We start from the raw sequence: 10941 nt of genomic DNA, 5'->3' as shown, positions 1-10941 counted from the left end.
TGCACATGCCCGCTCGTGATGGGCACTCCCGTGCACGCAGGCAGGTCTGTGTGTGCAGGCTGTAGCGCGGGAAGCGCGCGCACACGCCCCCCCCGCGTGCACGTGCACACACTCCGAGAGCGCGGCGGAAACCAGGCGGACAGCAGGCCGCTGCAGCGCGTCCCCAGAGGCAGCCGGCAGGTGCCTCGGACACACATCCTCCGCCGCCCGGTCACCCTCGCCGGGGCTAGGTGAGCCGGCCTGGGCGTCCCTTTCGCCCCGTGGAAACGCTTCTGACGTTCACAGCACACAATTCATCTTGCGTGCGATGTGATACGACTGGGGCACCGCAGGGCTGCGCTGCCCACCCCACGGCCGCGGTTGACACTCCCACCTTGCAGAGGCCAGCCGCGGACACAGGGCTCCGCCGCAGCCGCAGACCACGCCCCCAAGGGCCCAGGCCCCGCCTCAGGCCCCGCCCCCACGACATCAGCGGTTCCGCCCTTCTGCGCTTCCCCTCGGCCCCGCCCCCGACGTGAGGGCGGGCTACGCGCCGGCGCGGGGGGCGTGGTCTCGGCCGCGACGCCGCGCCGCGTGCGGAATCTGCGGCGGCCGTTGGCCGTTGGCGCGGCTTGGGCGGTTGTCTTGGAGAAGCAAGATGGCGGCGACGGCGGCCGCGGTGGTGCCGGAGGAGGACACGGAGCTGCGGGACCTGCTGGTGCAGACGCTGGAGAACAGCGGGGTTCTGAACCGCATCAAGGTGGGCCGGGCCGGGCCGCGGGGATGCCGGCTGCGCCCGCGGGGTCTGCGCGGACGGCGGGCGTCACAAAGGATCGCGCGGGGCCGCGTCGGGCCGCGGGCGGGGGGCGACTCCCGGCGGGGCCGGGCCGGGCCTCGGGGGCCGGGTCGCGCGGAGGCCGGGGGAACGCTCCTGGCGTGCGGGGCCAGGGCCGGCTCGCGCCGCAGCTGCCGGGCGGTGACTGGCGCGGGGTCGCGGACGCGAAGGCGGGGCCGAGCCGCGGGGGAGGGCGGGGCTGTCTGCGGGGGGTTCTCAGCGGGGGGCGGGGGACACCCCGCGGCGCCTCCCCACCACTCCGCCCCTGCCCGGTGGGCTGTCCTGTCCGCGGGGCGTTGTGGCCCGTCGGCCTGGGACGGCGCCTGTGGCGCTTGGGTGCACGCCGGGGTCGCGGCCGTGGCCTTCAACCGCTTCTGTTCCTTCTTTAAAGGCCGAGCTCCGAGCAGCCGTGTTTCTAGCACTAGAAGAGCAAGAAAAAGTCGAGGTATGAGACGCGCGACCTCTGCCGCCCCCCTGGTTTGTGCCTGATTTCTAGTACCTGCAGGTTGTCCTAGATCCTGCGGGTCCTGCTGTGGCCGGGGTGGCTTGGAGCTGCGGAGGACTGACCCCTTACTGCTGGGCCAGGGAGACTGTTCTCGCCTCTGTATCTTGGAATTTCGGGGCGCCTGAGGGAGGTCGGGGTCCCAGTAGCTCTGGGGCCGGTACTGAGCCCCCGCTGGTGTAGACGCCTGTCTGCAGGGCCTGCCGAGCAGGGTCCGAGGTCAGCTCCGCGGCCAGTGCGCCTGCGGCCGGATCGCAGGAGCTGTCCTGTGTAGTGTGCGGCCGGATGCCGCCACCGGGTGCGGGCCGCTTTTCTCAACTGGCTGACCCGCAGTTGCCGTATGGTCGTGTGCTCAGCCGCTTCATGTCGGTGCGTTCAGTTTTTCCTGTCCCTCAGGTCTTCCCACCCCTGATGTCCGCGAGGATTGCCCCGTACCCAGGGGCTTCGCCTCGCTCGAGGCGCGCCCGTCTGATCGCCCCTCGCTTTCGACCTCGGCGCCTGCTCCTGCTTAACGGCAGGAAGTGCTTCGGCTCTTGGCCCTTACCTGTTTGTCCGGGCCGTCTTCTCTCAGCCGCGCTCTGCTCTGGCCTTTCTGGCGCTCCTGCTCCACGTCTGAGAAACAGCAGCTCCTCAGCCGCCGGCCACACTCTGGGAAGAACCACAAGTGTCATTTCACTGAGCAGACTGAGTCCCCGCCTGCGTGTGCCGGGTCGGCGCTACAGCCGTCGGCCAGCCGGGTTGCTGCTGCGGTGACCTGGCGGGCGCCTGCCTCGGGGAGGGTCCGAGCTGTCTGCGCCAGAGCTCGCTCTTAGCGGTGCGCTGACCCACCACCTCTCTCCTGCTGCTCTCTCAGCAGCTGGCCCGGTCTCTCCTTGGCAGGGAAGTAGGAGCATGGGGTCCCGACCGTTTGTGTCTTTCCCTCGGCTCGGAGAGAGCCGCCCTGCGTCCCGACGATCCATACCTCCTCCTGGCTTTGCCGCGGGGTTCTTCGTCTTGTCCAAGGGTGGTCCCGCTTTCTGGGTTTTGCCTTCCAGGTACTCTCAGCTCCTCAGCCGGTGGCTGTGTCTTTGGCCTTGTCCTTGCTCTTGGTCCTTCTCTTGAGCAGAGACGTGTTTGTATCTCTCTCAAGCGGAAAACTCTTTTCCTTACCGCATGTTCTGCTTTTAATACCACTCGGATTTTCCCCCACGGTTGAATTTGGAAAGAATGTGTATGTCTTATTTCTTACGTTCCAGGCACCCTTTAATACGTTAACATCTTAAATCCACTTAAATTCGCCTTAGATCTCCTACACCTGAGACCCCTCTTTGCCGGGGTCAAGAAGAATCTCCTTATCGAGTCTATTTTCCTTCTAACCTGTATTCTTAACTTAGTTGTTCTTCGTGGCATTTGACATTCTTAATTCCTCTCTTCCTTCCTGAAAATCTCCCTTGATTTTTGGGACTTTTTTCTTTCTCTTTTCTCCGTTGAGCACTCCTTGCTTGCTTTAGTTCTGTCTTTTCCCTCTACGGCGCGCTTAAATCCTCGGTGTACTGTGCAGGAGCTCTCGTCCTGTGCTTTCTCCCCGGATGACCCAAATTCTGCCGCTGACTTCAGCCCTGAATCGCTGACCTGCCTTGTCAGCTTCAGACCCATCTGGGACCCTGTCTGCCGGACTGGTCTTGCTTCTGGGCACTGCGGTTTGCCCGAGCAGGAAATCTGAGAGTTGCCTGTACCTTGCTCTCTGCCCCCCCCCGACAGCCCTGCGGCTGAGCTGTGTGAGGAGGCCCTCCGCTGCCTTCCTGTCCGGTGCTGAGCTGCTGCCTTCGCGGGCGGCTTCACCCATCCTCCTCTCCAGTCTCCCCTTTGCTCCTGTCACTGACCATCTTCCTGAAGTCCGTTCTCTGCAGTGCTCCTAGTTTGGCTGTTGATAATACACATCTGCTCTTGTTCCTCCATTTTTCTTTAAACATTTCAGTTGACTCAGTGTCTTAAAATTCTCTAGACCAACCTACCAAGGACCTTTGTGATCTTTCCCTGCCTTGTCTTTTTTTGCTTTTTTTAAAAACAACTTTATTGAGGTGCAGCTGACCTACAATAAACCCAGTACACTTAAATGTGCAGTTTGTTACATTTTAATGTTTATGCAACCTTGAAACAGTCAGCATAGTGCACTGTATCCTTGACCCTTGAAAGCTTCCTGAAACCCTTCGTGACACTCTCCCCCCCACACCCCAGGGCCTCCATGTGTTTCAGAGCCACACATGCGGGATCCTACCGCACAGACTCTCGTTTCTTTTTGATCTGGCTGCATTCATTCAGCTAATGCATTTGAGATCCGCCCATATTGTCCTTTGTACTAATGGCTCATTCTGTCTTTCCCTGTGTCGTGTCTATTGTAGGACGTGTGGCAGTTTGTTTAGTCATTCATCTGTTGATGAGCGTTTGGCTTGTTTCCAGTTTTCTGGTGTTATAAATAGGGCTTCTCTGAACATTCACGTACATGTCTTTGCCTGGACCGGTGCTTTTCTTGTGAGAAAATGCCTACAGATGGGTCCTGTGATAGGGGTACGAACTCTTTAGAACATGACTGGACTCCTTGCCAAAGTGATCGCACCATTTACAATCCCAGCAGCAGAATGTGAGTTGTTATGCCCATAATTCATTCGGTACACTTAAAGAAGCTCGAGTGAGCTAGAAGTATTTTTCCTGTATTTATTAAAGTAAACGCGTAATGGCAGAGCGAAGTTGGCCTGTGCACGACCCAAAGTCACGTCACATAATGCTGACGAGCTGCGAATAGCAAGTGTGTAATTTGAGTCCGGCTCACAGTGAGCTATAAACGGAAGATATCTATGACAACAGCATGTCACCGTGCATTTAGAATGATAAACAGTTGTTTTGTAAGTAAACGTAACGCCGTTTCACATATGAGTAGTTGAAGGTCTAGCTTCTAAAGTCGTTTAATGAACAGTTTGTGGAATATTTAAAAATTAAAAATAAATGCACATTTTCATGTGTGATTTCATTTTATTAGCTTTGAGATAATAAATAGCATCAAAGAATTCCTGTAGTAATCAATAGTTATAGAGTGGGCTTAACCATAATTTTATGAGTGACCGTATTTTACTATATCTCTGCCAAAAATTAAGCTTTAAACCACGTTTTGTAGCTGTTTTTAGGATAAATGCATGACATACTATTTCATTTTTTAACAGAACAAGACTCCTCTAGTCAATGAGAGCCTGAGAAAGTTTTTAAATACGAAAGATGGTAAGATGTTCAGTTTGTTCTTGCTTATTTTGTCTGTCTCCGAATTTCCAAGTTCTATTTAGGAGAGATGTGGAGTTTCAGATTTTTTTTTTTACAATTTTATTTTTTTATTAGAGAGACCGAGTGCACATGAAGGGGGTTGGGAAGGGCAGAGGAGAGAGAGAAGCAGGCTCCTCTCCCAGGGCAAAGCCCGACGCAGGGAGCTCAATCCCCAGACCCTGAGATCATGACGTGGAGCCGAAGGCAGACACTAAACCAGTTGAGCCACCCAGGCGCCCCTATGAGTTTCAAATATTTTTTGAAGTCTGTGATTCTTAAAGGTTCCTCATTTTAAAATTGTCTTTTATTAGGTAACTGTTAAGTTGTTTTGGATATTCTTGGTCATAGGAAATTGTTGGTTAAAACCAGTTTTTTGTTTTTTTTTTAAAGATTTTATTTATTTGAGAGAGAGAGTGTGAGAGCATGAGAAGGAAGGTCAGAGGGAGACACAGACTCCCCATGGAGCTGGGAGCCCGACGTGGGACTTGATCCCAGGACTCCGGGATCATGACCTGAGCAGAAGACAGTCTCTTAACCAACTGAGCCCCCCAAGCGCCCCAAAACCAGTTTTAGTATGAGAAGCAGAGTACTCTCGCGCTCTTAGGAATGTCGCTTTAGCACTAGTGAGCTTCACACGCTGAAAACACGAGACTGAGATTTTCATTGCTGGGGTTCCTCGAAGATAAATTTATCGTTTAAGCTTAGAAACCTCTCCTCTTCATTTGCTGAGTTACCCTTACCTGGTGGCATTAGTGAAGGGGCTTCGGGTGCACGCAGGTGTGCTCACCGTCTCTCCTGTTCCCCAGGCCGGCTGGCGGCTAGTCTCGTTGCGGAGTTTCTCCAGTTTTTCAATCTTGACTTCACCTTGGCCGTTTTTCAACCCGAAACCAGCACAGTAAGAGTCGTGATTTTTTTGCATCTATCTTTGAAACCGTCCTTGATACAAATGCGTTCATTATAACCTGAAACTTAACAAAATTTGGTGTGTTGTAGGGTCTTGCATGTAGATTATTTTTTGTAGTCGATGTTTGTTTGTCTTAAAAGCCATCTGAGCTGTAGATGGCTGCTCCCCACGCTGCTTCGTAGAACTTTGAGAGGAGGGTTTTGTAGAAATAATTGTTCTGATGTCAGACGGCATCCGTTCATGAAGACTTCGGATGCAGAGACTAGTTTAAAAGAAATCTATAATTTTTTAAATGGGCATTTTATTCATTAGAAAAATGATGTCTCTGAGTTTAGAGATACCTTTAATTCCAAAAATGTTTTTCTTTGATCTCTGAAAATCATTTACATACTTCCGTGCACTTGTATCTCGCTCGTTGTATCTTACTTCTTCCCTAGTTTCAAAGTCTTGAAGGCCGAGAGAACTTAGCTCGAGATCTGGGTATTATTGAGGCAGAAGGTACTGTGGGCGGACCGTTGTTACTGGAGGTGATCAGACGTTGTCAGCAGAAGGAAAGAGGGCCACCCAACGGGGAGGTAAGTATAATTCCAGCCTCTGTCATCTTTGTCTGTTTTAATTATTGGCTACTCAGGGTCGCCATGCAGAGTTCTGCATGCATAGTGAATCGGAGTTTGAATGCAAAGAAGCTATTCCTTTAAAACACAGCAAAACACAACAAAGCACACTTAGGTCATGTGAGCGCACGTGCTGATGAAAGTCGGAGTCGTGCCGGCTGAGCCCGGTGCCGTGCTTGTTTGCAGTTGGACACCCAGGAGCACTGGGGTCAGGGGTAGGGGGGTGGCGAGGCTGGCTTTGGCCATGCGGGCCCCTCGTGGCTCCCCGGGTAGGATGGGGAGAGCGGCCGCCTCGTGGGCAGTGTGAGGCCGCACCGGGTAGGGCGCGGCAGGTGCAGCGGACACTTGGTTATTGTCTTGGTACCGTTTTAAACGTAATGAGCTGAATCAGAGGCTAATCATTTTTTGAACTTAAGGGCTTTTTAAAAACAGACTTAGAGCTGTTGATTGTTGGAGCTGTTGATTGTGCTTAGTTTCTAAACATTTCCAAAGTTGTTTTTTCTTGATTAGCTACTGCCTTTCTTGCTCCCTTTTTAGAAACTTGCTAATGAGATGAAGTCTGATTTCTGGTCACAGATGTCAGTTTTACGTAGAGATCCTGTTTCTCTGGCACCCGGTTAAGCACGTGCTTTTAGTGACTGGTTTGTAAGTGAGAATGTGGGGCTGTGCGCTCCTGGGCTCTGCGTGGGGTCTCAGAGCATGTTTTCTGTTAGAATCTTTTTTAGTATTAGGGGAGCCTGACTGAGCACCCATTGCATAGAGGGCATAAGAAATCGGTGCTTTGAATGGAAAGATAAAATAGTTTGGTGGACTAGAAGAATTGAGAGTTATTAAAGATAAACCGTGTTCCCGTAAGGAAATGCACGTGGACCGATGGCTTATGATAACGGAGGGAGTGTGCAGTAAATGGGTCGTACCACGCATTTTGGGAGTCATCAGTTTTAGTTAAAGGGGTTTTTCAAGTGGAAATTTGGTTAAACTCAGTCTTAGTGTGAGAGTAGAGGAGGGCACTGGGGAGGTGTTCCAGGGAGGCTGTGGAGAGCTGGGGCCGGGAGCAGGGTGCTTGGGCCGGGTGCTGGGCCGGGTGCTGGTGAGGAGCAGGGGGGCACTGCCGCAGGGATGGGGCTCTGGGGTGGGGGCGCTGCGGCGGCTGTCGGGCTCAGCTCTGCGGTGCTGGTGACCCCATGCCCTGGCGTGCCCTCCCTTAGCTCAGGAGCAAGAGCATGGGCTGAGCTGGGACGCTTGGGTCACATCCCAGCTCTGCCGTGTCCTGTGTGTGACTCTCTGAAGTCACTGGGCCTCCACGTGCTTTGTGGCTCACTCGTGACGTGGGGATGATGGAAAGAACGGCCTCGGGGTGGTGGTGAGAGCCGTGGGAGTCAGGGTCGGGAAGGCTCGGCAGCGGCTTCGTGTGTGGGGACCTGCGAGCTTTGCCTTTGTCGTCGTTGTTGGCCGTTTTGTCCTCATTACTGTTTGGTGACGCCTGCGTCCGGCGCCGTCCTTCCCCAGCGAGAAACTGGTCTCCAGCTGTTCCCCACACAGACTGCCTGGACACTCCTAGCTCATCTGCATCCCGTGGGATGGAATGGGCTTCCCTGTAGCGAAGCCGGGGTCACAAAACATCTGCATCCTCCCGGCCCCAGTTCTGGCTCCGGGTTCCTCTGCTTGTGTCGGTTGGGCTTCTCTGACTCCTCGTTTCAGTCCACAGAGCGCCCTCGGCCCAGCCCTGTCAGGGAGGAGTGTCTGTCCCCCGAGGCAGCAGCGCGCCGTGGAAGACAGCAGGCCTGGTGGCCGCAGCGCTCCCCTTCGCTGCTAGACACGGCGTCTGCCTCAGACTGAGACCCCGTCGGAGAGTTCTTGTCTAGTTGGGTTGGTTTGAAAATGAAAATTCAGGCAATGTGTTCAGTCTTTCTGGCTGGTCGGTCCGAAGCCGGCCCTGTTTCCGAGCTGGGTGTCTGTCAAACGGATCCACGGGAAGACTTTTGTAATGTCAAGGGGTCGTTTTACTTCTTGAAAGTTTGACACCATTACGAAATACCCACTCCTTGCTACTTTCCCTCTTAATATGGGGGTGTGTCGTTTTAACCGGTCGTGTGTCTCTGTACACACATAAATTGGTCAAATTCATATTCAAAATAGGGAGCTCACAGTGTCCATTTTGGCTTTCCCGTCTTCGCTGGCGTTTCTGACTTGGAGGGGGGAAGCCTCTCCTTAGGTTGTATTAACCTCTGACCTCTGATGCTGGAGGAGGAAACTAGCTTTGGATTCAGCCCGTTGAACTCAGTGATGCTTTCATGGAAAGGCGTTTGCAGACCACCCTAAGACTCAGGTTGCTGTGCCCCACGTCCTTTTTCGTGACTTTGAGTGGGTCTTGCAGGGCGTTGGGGGTCCCCCAGCACGGCGGGTCCCAGCACTGGGCCGTTTGCTGCGCGGCCCCGCGTGAGCCCCCTTGCTCCCCGCGAGCACCTGCTGTCGCTGGGGTCCTGCTCTCCAGCACCTCTGCCGGCGCTGTCCGCGGTCATCTGAGCCCTTCACGCTCGCCGACTTCATCTCAAGTTCAGTCCTTCGTCTCCTGCTCTGCTCTTTACGGAGTGCGGTCACTGTGCGGTGGCAGCCAGCGGCTCCCGGAGTCCTTGGCCTTGGTGTAGAGGTCCTGTGTGAGGTGGCGCCCGACCGCCTTTCCGGTTTTAGGCCTTTTTGTGACATGTGGAACCTTGTGCTTCAGCCGGACTTGGTTCTACTTGAAAGTGGCGTTTGCTTTCTTGCCTTCCCCCCGTCTGCTCTCCACCTGAAACGGGGCACCGGCCCCACACCCAGCTGTGGAGTGTCCTCACTCACGGCCTCTCTCGCACTCTGCCTCCTGGGGTGCTTCCCTCTTCCTCCCTCTCTGCGGCGCCTCTTGAAATAGCGCCTGGCTCTGCGCGGGTGTGGAAGCTGCCCGCGGTGGCCTGCTCCTCCCCATGTCATCCCCTGGCTGGGGACAAGGGCTTGGTCTCACCTTTGTATCCTTTGCAGGGTCCAACCCAACCCAACAGGGATTTTTCTTCTTTTTTCTTTTTTTAAAAGATTTATTTATTTTACAGGAAGCGGACACAGTGGGGAGGGGCAGAGGGAGAAAATCCCAGCAGGCGCCCCGCTGAGCGGGAGCCCGAGGAGGGGGCGGGATCCCACGATCCTGAGATCATGACCTGAGCCGAAACCCAGCATCTGACGCTCAAGCCGCAGAGCCACCGGGCGCCCCCACAGGAATTCTTAACAGACCCTGTGTTCAGGCTCAGCGGGGAGCCTTTGTAGGCTTGTGCAGAGGAAATACTCATTTGGAAGATGAGTTTGTGAAGGTTAGAAGGTGAGCAGAAGTGAAATCTGGGAAGCTCAGCTAGACAGGACTGGTGGCGATAAACGCAGGCACAAACGGGCAGATGAAGATTCCCCTTTCAAGGAAGAAGCGGCAAGACTCGGTAAATTACTAAGACAGCAGAGGGCAACACGGGAGGAAGAAAAGTTTGCGACGGTGAAACAGGGTTTTCGGCCTGGGAGAGGAGGACGCCAGAAGTCAGCGGCTGGAGGGGAGCCGTGGGTGCAGAGAGCCGCATGGGGTCCTGTTCAAAGCGCTGGAGTCGTCGGTAGGATTTTTACATAAAATAACCAACATTTGATATGCCCGCCGTCACAGAGCTGCTAACGGGGTCGCGGCTGAATCTCAGGAGGTCATTTCCATCCGAGAAGCATTGAAACCTTTCTTCTTTGCGTTCAGCATAGTGCAGGGAAGGGACCAGCGGGGGCCCTGAAGGCGGTGGTTTTGTGATGCTGTGCGTGCGGGGCGGGCCCATGCGGTGCGGTCCGTGCTCTGGGAGGTGAGAGGACAGCAGGCCGGCGCAGAGGACGAAGGGAGTAGGGGCCTTCGCAGAGCGTGCCGTGTCCGCCGACAGCCGCTGCTCGGGACTCTGGGCACAGTGGAGGAGGTAGCGGGGCCGGAGGGGGTGAGAGTGGGTGCGGGCGAGTCCCAGGGCCGGGCTGCCCCCCACGGCGGGCCCCCAGCCAGGGCTTCTCCAGGCGCGCTCAGCCCAGCACGGAGCGGCCTGTCGGGGTGACTGGGTCAGATGTGTAGGTAATTAGAATCCACGTGTTTTGTTTTGTTTTGTTTTTGCTTGAGTACAATTGGGGAAAATCAAATAAGAACATTTATATTATTTAGAAAGTCCAAAACACCAATATTGTATAGTGGTTTTAAATGCTCAAATTCTGTTGAGGCTTTATAGTATGTTTATGTTTTATTTTAAAATATGTTTTACTCTGAAACTGGAATATTTCAGGGTGCGCTAGAGCTGTCTGATGTCCATTCGCCTCCAAAGTCGCCAGAAGGCAAAGCCAGCGCTCACAGCAGTCCCAGTAAGGTGAGTGGCCGCGGCACCAGGGCTTCTGCGCTCGGACTCCGCGGGGCTCGGCGTTCCCTCCTCGTCTTCCTCGTTGCAGGTTTTGTAACGCAAGTGCTGTGTGCTTTCTTGACGTCGCGTTGCTCCCCTTAAGGAAGCGTGTATTTAAGACGTGTTTTGTTGGGAGTGTTTTGAATTTTGTGTCCTAGGAAGGAACGCACTGTTGAATCACGGGATCGTGGGGTGTCGGGACTCATTTGGTATTTGGGAAATTTTCTTTCTCAGTTGACAAGGGGATTTACTTTTCATTTATAAATTCCTAGCCCTAGGATACTGTGTTCCCGACCGTTGTTCCAGAATATTGTGTTGAGTGTTGAAGTTGGATGACCAGTTTAGAGTTGTAAATCATAATGGCTTTTTATATTAATAGCTCTTTTGAGGAT

General features: G+C 54.3%; 1 protein-coding gene across 4 annotated transcripts in view; it reads left to right on the top strand.

Annotated features, from left to right (window-relative positions):
• Window positions 1-540: 540 nt before the first annotated feature.
• CEP43 (centrosomal protein 43) overlaps window positions 541-10941 on the top strand; it is a 28041-nt gene continuing 17640 nt past the window's right edge. The window contains exons 1-6 of one of the 4 annotated variants that reach the window (XM_046005143.1): window positions 541-739; window positions 1206-1259; window positions 4514-4568; window positions 5414-5502; window positions 5949-6086; window positions 10439-10519. In XM_046005143.1, the coding sequence (XP_045861099.1) occupies window positions 638-739; window positions 1206-1259; window positions 4514-4568; window positions 5414-5502; window positions 5949-6086; window positions 10439-10519 (519 nt within the window). In that variant the 5' untranslated portion in view covers window positions 541-637. The remainder of the gene's footprint in view (window positions 740-1205; window positions 1260-4513; window positions 4569-5413; window positions 5503-5948; window positions 6087-10438; window positions 10520-10941) is intronic. The other 3 variants (XM_046005141.1, XM_046005140.1, XM_046005142.1) reach the window with 3 other exon arrangements.

This window comes from Meles meles, chromosome 5 (assembly GCF_922984935.1).
Source record: "Meles meles chromosome 5, mMelMel3.1 paternal haplotype, whole genome shotgun sequence".
Taxonomy (NCBI): Eukaryota; Metazoa; Chordata; class Mammalia; order Carnivora; family Mustelidae; genus Meles; species Meles meles.
The sequence above is the reverse complement of the archived record's forward strand: the minus strand, read 5'-3'. Positions and strand labels throughout refer to the sequence as shown.